The sequence below is a fragment of the Xyrauchen texanus genome, chromosome 18, assembly GCF_025860055.1.
Source record: "Xyrauchen texanus isolate HMW12.3.18 chromosome 18, RBS_HiC_50CHRs, whole genome shotgun sequence".
Taxonomy (NCBI): domain Eukaryota; kingdom Metazoa; phylum Chordata; class Actinopteri; order Cypriniformes; family Catostomidae; genus Xyrauchen; species Xyrauchen texanus.
Genome location: NC_068293.1, coordinates 36694143 through 36713869, shown reverse-complemented (window position 1 = coordinate 36713869; position 19727 = coordinate 36694143). Strand labels below are relative to the sequence as shown.

At 37.0% G+C, this 19727-nt stretch overlaps 1 protein-coding gene across 2 annotated transcripts; it reads left to right on the top strand.

The window, feature by feature from the left end:
- The first annotated feature begins 2648 nt into the window (after positions 1–2648).
- Positions 2649–19659, top strand: LOC127659210 (major facilitator superfamily domain-containing protein 6-B-like). Of its 2 annotated transcripts, XM_052148922.1 has the most exons (7): positions 2649–2861; positions 3986–5462; positions 12283–12380; positions 14635–14796; positions 15978–16076; positions 16171–16448; positions 18703–19659. In XM_052148922.1, exons 2-7 carry the CDS (start codon positions 3988–3990, stop codon positions 18955–18957), a joined length of 2367 nt encoding a protein of 788 aa, XP_052004882.1. In that variant the 5' UTR covers positions 2649–2861; positions 3986–3987; the 3' UTR covers positions 18958–19659. The 2 variants fall into 2 exon arrangements, with proteins under 2 accessions (XP_052004882.1, XP_052004883.1); XM_052148923.1 differs by lacking the exons at positions 2649–2861; positions 3986–5462 and adding an exon at positions 6858–7372.
- Positions 19660–19727: the final 68 nt, after the last annotated feature.

Sequence of the window (19727 nt, the reverse complement as noted above, 5' to 3'; positions counted from 1 at the left end):
CATTTATATAAAAACTTCTTAAACTACTTCAAACAGTTCTCATTAAAAAAAATCCTCCACGTGCAGCAATGGCAGCTTTGCAAATCCTTGTCATTCCAGCTGTCAGTTTGTCCAGATACGCTTCTTGTAGCACTTGCCATAGATGTGGCTGTCTTGTCGGGCACTTCTCACACACCTTACAGTCAAGCTAATCCCTCAAAAGGTCAATGGGGTTAAGATCCATAACACTCTTTTCCAATTATCTGTGTCCAATGTTTGTGTTACTTTGCCCACTCTAACCTTTACTTTTTGTTTCAAAAGTGGCTTTTTCTTTAAAATTCTTCCCATAAGGCCCGCACCCCTGAGTCTTCTCTTTTCTGTTGTACATGAAACTGGTGTTGAGCGGGTAGAATTCAATGAAGCTGTCAGCTGAGGACATGTGAGGCATATATTTCTCAAACTAGAGACTCTGATGTACTTATCCTCTTGTTTAGTTGTACATCTGGTCTTCCACATCTCTTGCTGTCCTTGTTAGAGCCAGTTGTCCTTTGTCTTTGAATACTGTAGTGTACACCTTTGTATTAAATCTTCATTTTTTTTGGCAATTTCAAGCATTGTATAGCCTTCATTCCTCAAAACAATGATTGACCGACGAGTTTCAAGAGAAAGCTGTTTGTTTTTTGCCATTTTTTTACCTAATATTGACCTTAAGACATGCCAGTCTCTTGCATACTGAGGCAAATCAAAAACAAAGACACTGTTAAGCTTTAATTAACAAAACAAATAGCTTTGCTTGATATAATGGCAAGTGATTTTCTAGAACCAAATTAGCAATTTAGCATGATTACTCAAGGATAAGGTGTTGGAGTGATGGCTGCTGGAAATGGAGCCTGTCTAGATTTGGTCATAAAATCAAATAGTGATGGTGCTGTTTTTACATCAGTAATGTCCTGACTATACTTTGTGATCAATTTAATTCCACTTTGGTGAATTGAAGTATCAATTTCCTTCCAAAAAAGCAAAATATGTACATTATTCCAAAGTTTTGGCCACCATTCTGTGTGTGTGTGTGTATGTGTATATATGTAAATAATTATATAAGTTAACATTTTACATTTAGTAAAAATGTTGGCATGTTAGTAAAAGGGATAGTTAATCTAAAAATTCTAATATATATACATGCATATCACCTGGCTGGTGCCTACTGATTTCATATTAGTGAATATTCAGACGAACCACTCTCTGCTCTTGACTGGATGAAATGAGTAGCTTCAAAAGACGTTTAAGGATCCATTTATCATACAGGCTTGCTTTTCAGTAGCCTACCAGACAGCGAAAATTATCCAGAGGTGACGTAGAAACAATTGTGAAATTCCCCCTTTACCTCAAATATGTGTCCTTGAACTTGTCCATGTTTTACCATTTAGACACTTGCACAAACTTCAAAGTGGAAAAATTAACTGGTCTGCACATTTTTTTCCCAGCGTTTTCCAGTGTCACCTGAAAAGTGGGTAGTAGCGTACCTAGTTCTCCCACGCCATCTGCTGGTACAGCTGGAACGTTTTGTGCGCTCGTGCAATGTCTTCACAGTTGTCCTTTTGTTTCTTTAGCCTACTTTTTGCCTAAAATAATAGTTAAAACTACTTTACTGTGTTCACTTACATCTCCTTGCTGTCATATTCAAAGTGGCATTTTAATATTTCGTGAGTTGTTATTACTTTACTGTTTGCCTGCAGATGTCGCTGTTTTCAATCTTTCTGTTTCGGCATCCTTCCAAGTTTGGTGTCTCTAGAACTTACGGTATTTGCTGCCCATATGCTTTTTAGGGAAGAAAAGGAAGAATAAGAATCATAAGAAGAAAATCTTAACAAATAAATTTCCAGCACTGGTTGTCTGAACTTTAAAGATCCAAAAAGCACATGAAGGCAACATGAATGTAATCCAAAAAAGTAACTCCAGTGGTTAAATCCATATCTTCTGAAGCAATATAATACTTGTGGGGTGGGACATAGATCAACATTTAAGCCCCTTTTGTCCTACAAATCTCCACTTTCACTTTCACTTCCACATTCTTATTTCTTTTTGGCAATTCACCTTCTTCGTGCTTCTGCCACCTACTGGTCTGGGCTGGTAAAAGGTGGAGATTTATAGTAAAAAGGGACTTAAATATTGATCTGATTCTCACCAACACGTGTCGTATTGCTTCTGAAGACATTGATTTAACTTTATTGTTACTTTTATGCAGCCTTTATATGCTTTTTGGAGCTTTACAGTTTTGTCCACAATTCACTTGCATTGTATGGACCAACAGAGCTGTGATATTCTTCTATAAATCTTAATTTGTTTTCTGCACTAGAAAGAAAGTCATACACATCTGGGATGGCATAAGGATGAGAGTAATTTTCATTTTTGGGTGAACTATTCTTTTAAAGGCTGTTCACGCGCATTTTGGGCTGATTTCCCATAGTTTTTTGTTTGCCTTGTTTATGAAAACATGTGCTGGACGGACGTTTTTGACCGCCACATCTCGACGTTTTTTAAAGCATTAAATTTGAAACAATTTCCGCGTTTAAAAGCGAAATCGGGTGTCACAGTTGCTGAATGACATCAGTGAAAATGAAAGCCGTCCCATGAACGCTGCGCACATTACAGGCAGGTGTGAGATTGACGTCAGGTCTAATGAAAATATGATGGCCAGAGAATAGTCTGCTCTCCTGCTGTACCGGAATACATTATTGTTTGAGGATTATCTATAGCAAAGTACGGAGAAATCCGGGATGGTGAGAAAATGATGGTTGGACGGAGGGGCAGTCTGTTTTTGAAAGGAGCTTCCTTCAATGCGAGACCGTGAAATAAGATAAACTTCCAAAATCACAAATTGGGTAAGCATGTATTGAGTCACACCGCCTGTTTTATACTTCCATTTTGATGTTTAATCATGCCAAATTGTAAGTCTAAACACGACGTATTTTTTTATTTTTGTATTTCACGTTTTATTTTTATTTAATTGAATGAAGTTAAAATGTTAGCAATGAAATTATGTCGGCACAGTGTAGTTAACGATTTGCTCATAAGCATTTTGTATTGTGTGTGTGTATTTTTAATTTACAGAATGCTCGCGCGCCTTTGTGTTTGTGAATAATGTCAGTATAGGCTGTGTTTGTTTCTCGATTTCTAGGGACAATACCCTTTTGAGTTTATTCTGATTCACGATGGTGGTGTTTTGAATATTGACTGTACATATTCTTCTTTACACAACACCCTGATCTCTTAATTGCATTGGGTTATACAGCTTACAAAGAACTCTTCAGCACAATATTCACTTGAAAGAATTCAGCTGTTGTGTGTGATGATAGTGATGTGATTTAAATTTTTATAAATCAAGGATTAATTGTAATTTAGTTAATTCTGTTTTTAGGTCAGTCTATATGACAAAACCTGATTGAGGTGTGTTGCATTCTAAGATTACCCATAATAGTTTTTCTTCCTTGGGAAAAACTAAATAAAACAATAACTAATCAATAGAACATCTTGTACAGTGATATTAAAAGCAGTGTTTCTCAAATGGTTTTACAATATGAGCCATTTTGTTTATTATTGGACATTAAGTGGCGATTCTACACTGTATCAAAATTGTTTAGTATACAAAAGTCATCAAAATTGTCCTTTAAATCAACCTGTGAAATGTATTAATAATACTACCAATAACTGCATAGGCAACAATGTGCAAAATTATTACCAAGTCTTGAATAATAAGAAAAAAAAAGCCAATGCATAAACAACAGCAGAAGTGTGATTTAAAGCCTTTGACATAAACCATAAAAGACGGGAAGTGTTTTCTCTTCCTAAAAGTTTGTTTATTTTGCATTTATAACTATGTATGACTATGGTTAGTTGCATTTTATTATTTGTATTTAGCATTGTTTTTCCCTGCTGTGGTAAAGGATAAAACACAAAGATGTTGTCCAAATGTCCTTTATAGATGTTTATATTTTCTGTTATACAGTAATGGCGAGTGATCGGGTAGCCATCCTTACGGATGACGAGGAGGACCAGAAGAGGAAATATGTCCTAACTGAACCATTCAATACCCTGTCCCTGGGTCAGGTGACAAACACAACCCCACCCAGTCAAACAGCACCACTCCCTTCCCAACCCTCTCAGACTATGGACTGCATGGAAAGGTGCTGTGCGCAAATAGACAATCATCTCTTGATATCCAAGATCTTCTACTTTTTCTTTTACTCTGCGTATGGCTCCTTACACCCCTTGCTTGCTATATACTACAAACAGCTGGGAATGACACCCAGCCAGAGTGGCCTGCTAGTAGGTATCCGTTATTTCATAGAGTTCTGCAGTGCGCCATTCTGGGGCATTGTGGCGGACCGTTTCAAGAAAGGAAAGGCAGTTTTGCTATTTTCTGTGCTCTGCTGGGTAGTGTTTAACTGTGGTATTGGTTTTGTCAAGCCAGCAGCTATGAGCTGTGTCAGTAAGGACCCTACCATGGCACCACCAGCCAATTTTACAAACCATACACAATCTGGTAACCATACCAGACAACGGAGATACTTGACAGAGGATTTATTCTCAGCATATGGGCCTCACTCTAAGTACATTAGAAGTGTGTACGTAAATACAAAAAACAATCCCATTAGTATGCCATCTAACTCGACAACAGTGACACCCCTTACCTCAACGGTCACATCAAAATCTACCTCTACTAATGTGACACAAACTACAACTGCCAAACTAAAAGAGTATAGCATAATTTTCAATAAAGAACAAGTAGACACCATATTCCTCGTGATCCTGTTGGTGATTATTATCGGTGAGTTCTTCAGTGCCCCAGCAGTGACTATTGTGGACACGGTCACCCTTCAGTACCTGGGCCAGCACCGGGATCGTTATGGACTCCAGAGGATGTGGGGATCTCTGGGCTGGGGTATTGCTATGCTGTCAGTGGGCATTTGGATTGACCACACGCACATCACCATCTTCATCCAGGGCTCGGGTTGCATTCTGCCCGACTACAAGAACTACATGATTGCATTTATTGTTTTTGGAGTTCTGATGACTTCTGCACTTATTGTGGCCACTCAGTTTCACTTTGACTACAGGGTATACCAGTCAGGTGAGGAGGAAGCCAAGAATGAGGATGTGGAAATTCCTCAAGTTGTTCAGGAGGTGATCCCTCCCGAGTCGACTTCAGATGAGGTACCTGTGTGCCCTGAAAGCAACCCCCAACATTTTCCCTTTAAAGACTTGTTCCGGATACTCTGTGGCATCCAGTATGGTACTGTTCTCTTTGTGGCCTGGTTCATGGGGTTTGGCTATGGCTTTGTGTTCACTTTCCTCTACTGGCATCTGGAGGACCTGAAGGGCACCACGACTCTCTTCGGCATCTGTTCAGTGCTCAGCCATGTGTCTGAGCTGGCCGCCTATTTCACCAGCCACAAACTCATTGAGCTTGTTGGACACATCAGGTGGGATTTACTTATTGGAGGGACTAAAAATGACAAAGAAATGGCATGCATTTATTTAACCATGGTTTTTTTAGTTAGTTAATATACTTGCATATCAATAGTCATGTTTCCATCCACATTACAAATTAAATGTATGTGCAAAATCAGAAAATCGCGAAAATAATTTACAATTAAAGGTGCGTTTCCGTTCCATTTGTTTAACCTCGTGCGACCCAGCATTCACATGCATGGACGTTGTATTTTGGCTCCGCTGTATGCGTAATTTTAATGAATTTAAACTGACTGAATACTTTTCACAACACTCTAGACTGTCATTAAGGGTTAAAATTCTGCTGCACCGAGTCATGTGACACAACAGCATAATGTCGATTTCTGTGAAGCGCTTCCATGGGCGCAGAGCCAACAAAAGTGCCTCTGGTTTGAAACCTCTTAAATGTTTTAATTGAAACCTGTTTGGGTGTAAAGAGTAGGGTCTCTAGTTTTGTTTGATATGGCACTTTAAAAAAATCCATAAATTCTTTGCGTGTCAGCGTGCTGACAAACATGATGTCCACATACGTGGATTTTGGGACATTATTCCCTCAAAAGTTGAAAAAACGTGTTATTTTGAATATCTTTTAACATTAACACATCGTGGGTCGTGTGGCTTAATTCTAATATACATTTTGTTATATTTAATTTTGTTATCACTATACAATACGGTTCTATTCATTAACATTAGTAAATTGCATTCCTATATACACTGTGCATTTTCATATTGAGAATCAATGGGTTCATCCAAAAGTGGTGGCGTAGTGGCTAAAGCACAGGACTGTTAATCAGAAGGTCGTTGGTTTGAACACCACGGCCACCACCATTGTGCCCTTGAGCAAGGCACTTAACTCCAGATTGCTCCAGGGGGATTGTCCCTGTAATCATTGCACTGTAAGTTGCTTTGGATAAAAGCGTCTGCCAAATGCATAAATGTAAATGTAAAAGCTGACAGACAGCACACTGGAGGTTAAGTCATTCACTAAATAGGGAACTAGGGGACATCCTTTAGCTTACTATGCAGCAACGTTCATTCACTCCTAAAATCCGAGAGTTCAGTTTAAGGCTACAGATGATGTTTGGACTGCTCAACTTGTTTGGCAGAGATGGGACAATGGTAATCAGTACATAGATTCAGAATTTATTATGCTACATTTTATTTTAACAGGGTTTGCAGTGATTGGATGCTGCTGGCCATTAGATTGAATAATACGGTAATTATTTATTCAGCTTTACAGAAATGTAGCTGTTATGTCTGTAACATTCCAAAACATGAATACCCAACACTCCTGGAAACTATTATGGTATTTTCATAGCTTGCTGAGGTAAAGCCACATGACTTTTCGATGCGCTTCTAAATTCCAACATGACTTTTCGATGCGCTTCTATATTCCAACATGACTTCTACATAAATACATTTGGTTAATGTGTTTCTATTGTAGTTGATCCACATGTCTTATCAAATACAAAAACGTACCCACCACTAGTGAGTGTATACACAAACCTTTCAACAGACCATTGAGGGTGGAGCTCTCTGCAGTTCTGCAAAGTGTTTCAACAAACAGTAAAAGTTCAAACATGCCATTCGTCTTGTCAAAAAGATAGAGCTATCAGCACAGACAAGCCTTCCTCAAATGACTCATTCAACGGGGCATGAATAAAAGTGGTACATCTAACCCTGAAATAAAATTTGTGAGGATACATTTTTTAATGTGTATTTTGGAGATTGTACTTGCATCAATATCCCAAAATTCACATAAAAAATAAATGGATGGAAACCTAGCTAATGGGATTTAGGATTTATCTGAAAAGTGGGTGGGGCACAATATAAGCTGCATCAGCCTGGCAACATCATGTTCGCCCATAATATTTGTCAAAAGGTAAGTTGGGATAGCCAAATTCAAATTACCGCTTCCACTGCTACTGTCGTTCAGTCTACTGTTGTGTTACTGCTGTGTGGTTTTGTTTGGTTAGAAATGAAATGGCTTCATAAAGGTAAAAATACACTGAAAATCAATTCCATGGGGCAAATATTGGCCTTTTAATAAGAAAGTTATTTTCCGACACTGTTTGCAGGATTTACTAGTGTTCAATTTGTCATAGCTTTGACTGTTTGACCACACATATTTGTTTTATAATTTATTAGTAGTTGTGTTGACTCAGTAGTGTCATTAAAACTCTAAAGTTAAGCTACAGTCATGAGACTCATGCCTTCCATCTTTTGACTAGTCTTCAGAAAGTAACTCTTGATGTGATGGGAGCAGCAACATTTTTACTTACTGACTCAATATGTTTTATAAAAGCTGATGTTGTCAGCACTGATACTTTTTAAGTGCTTAAAAGAGCCTGGGTTTTTACTAGATAGCCTACAGTGACATGATAGATAGAGATAAACAGATATTTGCTGTGACCTCAGGGATCAGTGTTAAGTTAGTTTATGTATTTTGGACCTGTGCCCAAGCACCACCTTCATGCGATGATTATCATATCCTGGTTGCTTAATTTTTTTATGAGAATAGAACCAAGCGCATCTGTTCAAAAGCAACATTAGTACACTTTTCTCTTCTGCCTCACGTTTGTTTTAATAAATTTAAAGACTGGCGTATTTGTGTCATAGAGGTGTATATTTGGGAAGTACAAAGGTTGTTTTCAACATCAATCCATCTTCGACCGCTTATCCGGTACCGGGTCGCGGTGGCAGCAGACTAAGCAAAGACTTCAACATATCCCAGTAATTATTGTTGATTTTGGCTTGGCTCTAAATAGGCACTGCCTACTAGCCTGGGCACACAATGCACAACCAAGATGCAGACACCCTTTATCAGGATGTTTACCATCCGTATGAGGGCATATGGAAAGGTCTGCTCACATCCTCTATCTGCAATGTGGTATTTCTCAAGTGTGTGGTATTTCCCAAGCATGCACTACTCTTCAGAGTTAGATGAATCCCTTAAAAGGGATAGCTCACTCAAAAATTGAAATTCTCTCATCATTTTCTCACCCTCATGCCATCCCTGTGTGAATGACTTACTTTCTTCTGCTTAATACAAACTAAGATTTTTAGAAGAATATTTCAGCTCTGTAGGTCCATACAATGCAAGTGAATGGGTGCCAACATTTCTGGAGCTCCAAAATGCACATAAACACAGCACAAAAGTAATCCAAAATACTCCAGTGGTTAAATACATATCTCCTGAAGCGATATGATAGGTGTGGGTAAGAAACAGTTCAATATTTCAATATGAACTTTCACTTTTACATTCAAATTTTGTTTTTGGTGATTCACATTCTTGGTGCATATCGCCTCCTACTGGGCAGGGAGAAGAATTTATGGTAAAATATTTATCTGTTTCTCAAACTCACCTTTCATATCGCTTCTGAAGACATTTATTTAACCACTGGAGTCATATACATTACATTTATGCTGACTTTATGTGCTTTTTGGAGCTTAACATTTTTGGCACCCAATCGCTTGCATTACATGGACCTTTTAAAGACCCCATGAAATGACTGGAAGAGTGCAATTTTTACATTTTGAAACAAGATGTTGGGCATGATATATATCAAAGGGTTTGTCATTTTTAGTTTCCCTCACAGCCATGAACACGTTACTTGCTATTGCCAGTCAAATGTAGGGAGTATAAGGGGAAGAGACATTTTCATTCTAGATAGCATTGTATTGGATGATAACAGGATTCAAATATGTCTTTGATTGAGCACATGCAAACACTGGTTTGTCATCAAGAGATACTACTGTGATTTCTCACACATAAACCCTACACAATTTACTAGATTCCTTGTACTTCATACAAATGGAAATTATTAAGTCATTCCTGTGTTCAATAAAACATACAAAAGCAGTAAGTCTGTTTGCTGTTCTGCATGATAGCTTTAGTTTTAGATAGTGTCCTTTTTTCATGCATGCTTCAAGTGGACCCCGGAGCATGTAACTTTATCCAGCCATTAGGCTCAGCATGCATTGTCTAGGCTTTTATGCATTGATCCACACAGATTTCTTCTTTTGTGGATCAATTGTAAAGCTTTCTATAGGAAAAGGGGTGTGGTGGAGCCAAAGCTGTGGACAGTGAGACATTCTATGTAATTAGTGGAATCCAGATTTGCATGACTATCTTCCAGACCTGCCTTTACATGTAGCTGCACCTGAATATTGAATAGCATTGATGTTCGTGGAGAAAGTGGTTTAAAATCTCCTCTTGAAAATACCAGCACATAACTTTTAGTGGACAACCAATATCAGGTTTTTAATGTCCTGTACTAATACCGATATCAGTGTAATACAATTTGCTAGAATTAAATTTAGTTGAACATGAACTTGCTGAAATAAAAAAAAAAAAACACATTTTACATATAATATTTACAAAAAATTTGCACAAAATAAAGAAAAGGAAATATTTGGAACATTTTAATGTACTGTATGTTAGGTCGACCAACATATTTTTCTTAAATGGCTGACACTGCTACAATTATCTAGAGAACAGACTGACTGATGGCCTCACTGTACCCCAAATTTTGTCTTCCTTTTCTTTTTCTTTTTTTTAAATTTTTTTTTAGGAGGGACAAGTCCAAATAAGTTTTTGTGGGTATCAATATTATGCCACAAATACTGCTGATTTCTCTTAACTTGGATTGAACCCGGAATATGCCTTAATCCATATTACATGTAGTCCATTTCTGATTGCAGATATATGTAATACAATTTAATGATAGCATATAAGATGTACATAAAATGTAATGAATATTGAACGCTTATTTTACACAATGATTCCTCAAATTTCACTAAGAATATTTGAAAGCAAATGTTGACAGATTTTGGAATCGACACTTGGCGGAATGCCACCAAGTGCACAGTTAACAGCCAATAAAAAAAAATGGCCAGCATATTGGTCTGTCACTAACACTACTGACAGGGTATGGCAAATGGTCTGCCAACAATTGCTTCATCTCAAACAAAATGTTGTGTGTATATATATATATATATATATATATATATATATATATATATATATATATATATATATATATATACACACACACACACTGGGGGCCAAAAGTGTGGAATAATGTACAGATTTTGCTCTTATGGAAAGAAATTGGTATTTTTATTCACCTAAGTGGCATTCAACTGTTCACAATGTATTGTCAGAACAATAATAATGTGAGAAATTACTATTACAAATGTTCAGAACTTCTTAAACTACTTCAAAGAGTTCTCATCAAAAACTCCTCCACGTGCTGCAATGAAAACTTTGCAGATCCTTGGCATTCTAGATGTCAGATTTTCCAGATACTCAGGTGACATTTCACCCCACACTTCCTGTCGCACTTGCCATATTAATAATTGTATGTATGTGTATAAAGCAAAAATACAATATTAAGTTAACTTCAGCAAAGCTATGGTTAAGCTAAAAGGTTCATTTTCTCTCTGAAGTTAAATTAAAAGAATGTACATAATTTACAGTAAAGTATTTTACTTCTAAATCATTTTAAATGGCTTTACATACTTTGTTAATAGTTGTGAATAGTTCACCCAAAAAAATGTAATTCTCTCATCATTTACTTACATCATTTACTTACTTTCTCATTTACTATACATTTTTCAGCTCTGTAGGTCCATACAATTCAAGTGAATGGGTGCCAACATTTTTACCCTCCAAAAAGCACAAAGGCATCTGTAAGGGTTTAGGAAGGGCAAGGAGGAGGCGAGAACCGGCATTAAATAATAATTTAATAAAAACTTAAAACTAAAGCACAAACATAAACACACACATGACGGACATGCCCGTAATTCTCTCTCTCTCGAACCGTCGTTTGCCGCCTTTATTCCTCGTGCGCCCCATCAGGCCGATTGGGGACCGGGCGTGCAACATTCTAGCCCGGCCCCGCCCCGCCCCCCTCCGCTCCACAGCATCATAAAAGTAATCCATAGGACTCCGGTGTTTTAATCCATATTTTCAGAAGTGATATGATGGGTGTGGTTGAGAAACAGATCAATATGCAAGTCATTTTTTACTAGAAATTCTTCTCACTGCCCAGCAGGGGCCGTAAGCATGAAGAATGTGAATCACCAAAAGTAAAAGAAGAAGAATGAAAAAAATTATATGAAATGAGAGAAAAAGTGAAATTCTTCTAAAAAACTTCATTTGAATTTAGCAGATAAAATAAAGTCATACACATCTGGGATGGCATAAGGTTTTCATTTTTGGGTGAACTATTCATTTAATATTGTACAATGGGCATGTGATAAAAGGCTTAAAATGCAACACTCTTGTACAATATGGGAAGGGTTTCCTACTCAGTTTATCCAGCCAAGTGGGCATAGACCTGAAAAAGGTTGAAGACTCCTGTAACAGATCATTACAGAGTTCTTCTCCAGCTACGATATTTAGAATTGCAATAGTATCTCTCAGAATTCTCAGTTCATCAGCATTAACACTATATATGTTATTGCGACTATTTACATTTCTGTTTGTAGACTAGCACTGTGAAGACCTTTTGCTGTCATGCTCACTGACAGCCCATCCTTAGTACAGAGTGACTCATTTCATGACTTCATTTCAGCTTTAGAATAGAGACTGGTATCACCAGAAAATACATCACCCAGTCTTTAGGACAATAGGCTTTATAAAGAGACTGCTTGGCTACACCCAGTGTGACATTTTCATTGTCAAGAAAGACATTGTATTTCATATGGTTAAAGAAAAGATGGCATATCTGTATTATGTTGTTTGTATTCATATCTGTATATCTCTTGTTTGTATTCTTTTTTTAGAGTCCTCTATATTGGGCTGGCCTGCAACACTGCACGCTATCTGTACATTTCCTACCTGGAGAACGCATGGATAGTTTTACCCATGGAGGTGCTTCAAGGTGAGAAATTAGGCATGCTTGTATAGCCACCTAGCTGTGTGACTTATGAAGTATGAAGTGTTTGGTTTGGAGGGCTGTGCACTTGAGTGTCCACAGCTGACAATAAGTTCACCCAAGGACATGATTCAGCTGTTTTGTAGTACATTTGACAACTTATTTATTATCAAACACCCTTATTGTACATGTTGCAATCACTCTTATTGTACATGTTGCAACAGTCAGTTTTAGACAGTGCAGTGTGCCATTTGAGATATATATGGTGGAGTGGTGGTGGTGTAGTGGTCTTAAGTACATAACTGGTAATCAGAAGGATGCTGGTTCAAGCCCCACGGCTACCAACATTGTATCCTTGAGCAAGGCACTTAACTCCAGGTTGTTCCGGGGGGATTGTCCCTGTAATAATTGCACTGTAATTCGCTTTGGATAAAAGCGTCTGCCAAATGCATAAATGTAAATGTAAATATAATGTGTCAAACCTGAATGGTATGTGGACTTCATAAAGGTGGTTCAATGTCAGTTCTTAAAAGACTGGAAAAGAAAAAAAATAAATCTGTATAAAGTATGTTTATCAGCACTCTACTCAAGGAAGAATGCCAGGACCTATGAAACTTAGAAAAGCAGGTTCTGAAAGCCACTTCAGCAACAATTTGAATATGCAGGCCCAGTTCCTACCTCACATGTCCATCATTTATAGTGCTATAGATGTGTGGGCAGGATTGGTTTACGTTATTTACACATGAAAGTAATTAAATAAATGAAATGATGCAAAAATACAGAGCAGGATATGTCCCAAACTAGGCAAGATGTGCATTAGGCTGATATTAAGGTATTGTTAAAAACTGCTTGCATTGTGCCTATTTGCGGTTACCAAGCAACAACAAAAGCTTTGAATCTGGCTCATCCAATTAGAAACAAAGTCTTTTCAAGCAAGTCAGTCCACTGTCGGCCATCTTTGGAACGCTCTCGGGAGGCTAATTCCAGTCATGCCAGTGCAGCTCCTATCAACTTGATTTGGGAAAAAAAGAAATCTCAAAAGCGTTTGGTCAAGATTACGATCAAAGAACATTTTTCAAATCAGCAATTCAATTTGATTATATTGGAATCATAAATTGTTGGAAACACATATTGTGCTTCTTTACCTACATTTACATTTATGCATTTGGCAGACACTTTTATCCAAAGTGACTTACAGTGCAATTATTACAGGGACAATCCCCCCGGAGCAACCGGGAGTTAAGTACCTTGCTCAAGGGCACAATGGTGGTGGCCATGGGGTTCGAACCAACAACCATCTGATTTACAGCCCTGTGCTTTAGCCACTACGCCACCACCATACCTCATATTACGCTAAAAAACGCTATTTTCCTGGCTTGTATAGCTGATGCGCATGCATGTTCTCGGTTTGATTGACAAGCGATGTCAGTATCTAAAAGGTGATTGTCTCTTTAACCTGTAAGGCAGGACTTACTTTCTACATCCATTGACCATTGGGCGCTTGAGCATCTTGGTTGGGCTTTCCAATTTCTCCCATTCATTTAAATAGAAGTGGCCCATCTCTGCTAAATAATCTCTGGTCAAACTGTCCATTCAATATTATTTTATCTTTAGTTTTGAATTTAGTCTTTAAAAAAAACTGTATTTGCACTGATACAGATTTATCACTAATTTGTTTTGGTTTTTGTCTTTCAAGTTTCCAATTAAAGGAGGGAATAATAAAAAGTGAACAAGCTTCTTTCATCTATAAAGTATGTTGTTCACTGGATTATCCAAATATAGGCATTGCCAAAGGGTTATTTAATATATACTGTATAAATAAATTACTTTAATTTTATTAAAATAACTATATTGTGATATACTGTATACTGTTACCATAATATATATATATATAATTATATCTTACCATAATACAAAAGCTAAGATATATAATAAGATATAAGGTTTTGGTTATACTGCCCATTCATATCTTTAACTATTTAACTATATTTAACTAACTTCTAGTATTTGGCATCAGGCTCTTGAGTTCATTGTGATAAAATCACTTTCTAACCTTATCTGTGTAAAGTTATATGCTATATTAGAACTTTTATGTCATGGTCATCCCAGTATTGGATAAAACTTTACACAAATAAGACCAGTAGGCGATTTTACTGAGAACATTCCTTTTAATTTGTACATTATATCAAAACGTGTATATTGTACGTTTATCTTTTTGAAGTGAATGCATGAATGTTTTTTATTTTAATCTATCTTGCAGGTTTGACACATGCTTCAGTGTGGGCAGCATGCATCTCGTATTTAAGTGCGGCCGTCCCGCCAGCCCTGCGCACCTCAGCCCAGGGAATCCTGCAGGGTTTGCACCTGGGGCTAGGGAGAGGCTGTGGAGCCATGCTAGGAGGAGTTTTTGTCAACTTCTTTGGTATGATATCAGCGAAAACCTTGTGACATAGCAAACATACCACGTTACTCATGCTGAGCAATTGTGACTTATCATATCAGAGGTACTAGAAATAAAAAGTCTGTCAAGATAAACTTTGATGTTGGCTTGACAAAGCTTTGCCTGGAAGTTTAAAATAATATTTAAAGCTTGAAAGTGTAAAGGTTTGTTGTTAGTAGATTCTCACTTTAAGGAAATATAAAAATGGTCCATTCATGGTCCAATGGTCCATTTACATTTTTATACATATTCTCTCAGGGGGATACCCCTGAACCCACAGTATTTTATCTGTCAAAATGCCTCTTATGTCCCATAAATGGGTATATATTCGGAATGTAAAAATATCTCAACAAAACTGGATTGCTGTCAATCATCTTCAAAACAAACTCTTGATCTTATCTTTTAATATTCACAGCCAAGTGCCCTCGACTGATAAAGTCTTGATTAAATATTTTCATCTTTTGGTAGAAAAGATCTCTCAGACCCCACTAGCTGTCTCTGGTCCCCCAATGTCCTCATCAGGATATTTTTTTTTACAAAGTACTATTGCTGTCAACATGGCAAGTTATAAAAACTATTTAAAAAATTATGCATCATTTCCTAGCCAGCAACTACTGACACCATGTAAGCTACATACTAACCAGACCTTTGCTGGTAAGGAAATGTAGAGACCGGACCTCTTGGAACTTTAATTGAGTACCCCTGGTCTATGCTTTTAAAACCATTACCAATTCTCCTAAGTATACTTGCAACAGTTTTTGAAGGTTGTTGGCAGATCGATTGTTCCAAGCATCTTGCCAAACATGTAAAGTTCTTCTATCTGTTGAGCCTGTCTCATCTGCTTCTCTCTCTTCATGTAATCCCAGACTGACTCAATCATGTTGAGATCCGAGCTCTATGGGGGTCATACCATCTGTTGCAGGATTCCTTGTTCTGCTTCCATTTGCAGAAGGGATATTTGGAAATCTAAAATTGATATGTCCTATCGACGCATCTTAAGACAAATGTTTTTGTGAAGACTTTTTTATCGTGACATATAAATGTGTGTAAACAAAAAAAATAGACATTTATTTTGTACTTTCTGGTGTGAATAAATTTCATCTGAAAGTATTGGGCTTGATTCCTCTCAAAATCCCTTTTAATTGTGCAAATTTCCTGTTTAGGTGCTGCTGAAACCTTCAGAGGCCTTGGAATGGCATCGCTGGTCACATTACTCATCTTCTATCTCATTCAAAGGTTATTTGGTCAAAATTATAATAAAAGTAAGTGTCGTCCTGCTGCTGTAAAGTCGATTTGCTGCAGTTAAAACATGAGACGGCTCATCGATTTTTATTTAAATCTTTGTGTTCTTTACAGAGGACTCAATGCTGGCTGAGAACATCCCAGTACCATCCAGCCCAGTGCCTATTGCCACCATTGACTTAGTGCAGAACCAGACTGAGTCTCAGCCGAATTCAGAATCCAAGACACCTCCAAAGAAGACCAGGCACCAGGAAGAGCAGGAGGACACCAACAAGCCAGCCTTTGTGGTGTCTGCATCCCCCTGGGTCACCATCGCCTTTGCCCTCTATCAGATCAGAGATATGGTCGCTATGACGAAAAACAACCACTGCATTGAAAGCGAACCCACGCAGGTAGGGTGGCACAATTTTTGATTTGGGATGTGGACCTATGGAGGAAGTGAACATTTCACTGGTGCTGTTTAAATTTATAACATTTGTTTCATTACTTTTCCTGCTAATTTTCTCAATTCTGTCTGTATTGGCTTTGTGGTATGTAATTGTTGTGAAAACCTATATGGAGACCCCATGAAATCAAAATTTGATCTTTGAGGCTATCTATATGGTAACTGAAATCCTAAAAGTGGAAAAAGTTAACTTTTAGCAGATGGATTCATTTAAAATGTAGTCTTTCTCATCTGTTAAAACAGACAAAAAATATTGATGATTACTGTTTCACTGCACAGTTATTGTCCTGTTGAATGATCTCTAGAATGAGAAAGAAACCTTTCTTATATGCTCCGTTCAAGTGTCCTGTTTTAATTGGAAATATGTCAATGAAGAAAAGAAAATGTGCTCGTTAAACGATTTAATGGGGTCTTTAAAATCTTACTGATGGCTCTTATATATGACTAATTTTTACTAAATGATTAATTCTTTCTCTTTGCATTCATGCTGTCATTTTCTCAGGGAAAAGGTGAGGAAAAAATATCTTTGCACTATGACTTTCACACACAATGTGCTCAGGAAAAATGAATGCACTCCTGTCTGATTTGTCACATTCTTGCATTTCCTCTTCCATTCTGAATGTTTGCTTGAATCATTTACAGCACTAACACCATTGTATCACTCTCTTCCTACCAGAATAAATGCTTTTCTGTTGTCATTTTTTGGTTTGTTTTCCCTTTAAAAAGAAAATCTGCTTGAACTGCCCCTTTGTCCAAAGTTCTTTCTACATTGAGGATTATAAACTTGCTCTGTCAATGCTTTAGCTAAAGCTCTAATCTGTAAATGTGTTATATTTAAGCATATTTGTGTAATGCTATTCATTTGTTGTGTGGAAGTGTGTGCATGCCTGTGTGATGGGGCAAAGCATATTTGTGTCGCATGTGGCAAAATGTTTGTCAAATTTAGTGTGGAAGAAATGGCTTATCATTCAAAGTTCTGATCCAATTGTCCATGCTAACACTGAACAGAAAAGTACCCGATATATTGTCTGCAGTGTCTCAAAACCATTTGTACATGCTTGGCATCCCATTAAGATTTCACTTTAAAAATCAAAAGAAAAATATTGTTAAATAAATATGAAGCACATTAGATTTTTTTTTACATTGTGACATTTTTATTATGACATTTAGGCACGCTCCAAATCTCATTCTTATAACTGTAAAGAAATTATTATTTAATGATTAAGTATTAATACAGTACATCATTACCATGATGTAAAATTACTATTTGTTTTTACTGCAATACAGTATTTCAGAGGAGCTGAAAATTTTGGAGGTGAAATGTGCTTAATTTTCATAAAAAAAATTAAAATCCATTATGCAAAAATAAAAACAAAAAAAAATTTATTTAAAAAAATTAAGTTAAATATTAAAGGGATAATTCAACCAAAAATGAAACTCTGCAGAACACAAATGAAGACTTTTAGTAGAATATTTCAGCTCTGTTGGTTCTCACAATGCAAGTGAATGTGCACAAAAAAATGCAAGCTCCACAAAGCAAATAAAGGCAGTCCATACGACTCCAGTGGTTAAATCCATGTCTTCTGAAGTGATATGATAGGTGTAGGTGAGAAACAGAACAATATTTAAGTCCTTATTACCATCAGTCTCCACCTTGGAACAGCCTCTACCAGTAGGTGGCTGAATGAAAGTGAAAGCCACTTCAACACCAGAATGTTGAAAGTGAAGATTACAGTTAAAAAGGACTTAAATATTGTTCTGTAAATCTACACTTTCTCTTCCACATTCTGGTGTTGAAATGACTTTCACGTTCATTCAGCCACCTACTGGTAGAGGATGTTCTAAGATGGAGATTGATGGTAAAAAGGACTTAAATATTGATCTGTTTCTCACCCACACCTATCATATCACTTCAGAAGATATGGATTTAACCACTTATATATTACTTTTATACTGCCTTCTGGGCCTTCAGTTCTGGTCACCATTCACTTGCATTGTGAGGACAAACAGAGCTGAAATATCCTTTTAAAAACCATTGTGTTTAGCAGAAGAAAGTAAATAATACAGATCTGGTATTGCATGAGGGCGAGTAAATGATGAGAGAATGTTCATTTTTGGGTGAACAATCCCTTTAAATATTTAGATCCTGTATATAAATGCCGTCATATGTGCTGTAACACTTTGATGTCCTCCTCTTGTAGGGGACTAGTGAGCAAACCTCAGCGATGCCACCTGATGAATCCACATCATCACAACACAGCTCATCATGTCCAACAGAATTTCCCTCCCCATTCCAACCTGCTGCCAGTGCATTTGTTCTTCAAAACACAGATCTTTTCAGCCCTGTGAAAGAGCTGCCTCCATCCATAGAGAAAAACGAACCAGCAGAGAAACACAATCCATTGCCAGGACATTCAAAACAACTTCCCCAAAAACAAAACAAGAATCAACAATGAACTGATCTTCTTGGGGATATGGCCTTATCATTTAAAGGGGTAGTTTTATCCTTTTCAAGACAGACTGTAGCATGGGGTGTGAATGCTGAGAATTAGGACTTTTGGACCAAAAAATAAAATTGTGTGGGTATATATATATATATATATATATATACATACATACACGCACACACACACAGTATATCGACAGGTATTCTATTTTAAGCAAGGGTTTTCTTGCCAAGGCAATAGAATCAATATGCTTTGCACTGCCAGTGAATGTCTTGTCTTTTGTACAGATTGTTGAAGGTAAAAGCCTATGATGTGCACTACACATTACAGACAGTTTAATTGTCTATATGCAAACAGCTGAGGTGGCCCAGCTTCAGCATAATATTCCTGGGATTCCGTGTTTCAAAATAGTTGCTTCAAACTCTGTATAAAATGGGCTTGTTTAGCTAATCATTGTTCTATATAAATTTTGACCAAATAAGAACATCTACCCAGTATAAAATAAATTGTTAAAGCCTTGTTCTGTTGTGTATATATGCTACTGTTATCTGTAAAACTAAGGTGGTAAAACCAAATATATATGCCATCTGAAGGTATTTATTTGCACAGTGTGTATGTGGTATCTGCTCATCTTTGTGTATATGTTGTGTATCAGAGTAACCTCTCCTGTTCTCCAAAATACATGAAAGAAATGTTTACATTTGATGAAACAATACAATATTCTTGATTTAAAATAGTAATGCGTCTTTTTTTAATGAAGAGAATCTAAAAAAAGCTGT

Bases quoted from the DNA above. Each gene is read 5' to 3' on its own strand.
- LOC127659210 (XM_052148922.1), top strand. From the start codon at position 3,988: ATGGCGAGTGATCGGGTAGCCATCCTTACGGATGACGAGGAGGACCAG. The intron at 5,463-12,282 runs GTGGGATTTACT...TTCTTTTTTTAG, and splicing joins GAGCTTGTTGGACACATCAG to AGTCCTCTATATTGGGCTGG. The intron at 16,449-18,702 runs GTAGGGTGGCAC...CTCCTCTTGTAG, and splicing joins TTGAAAGCGAACCCACGCAG to GGGACTAGTGAGCAAACCTC.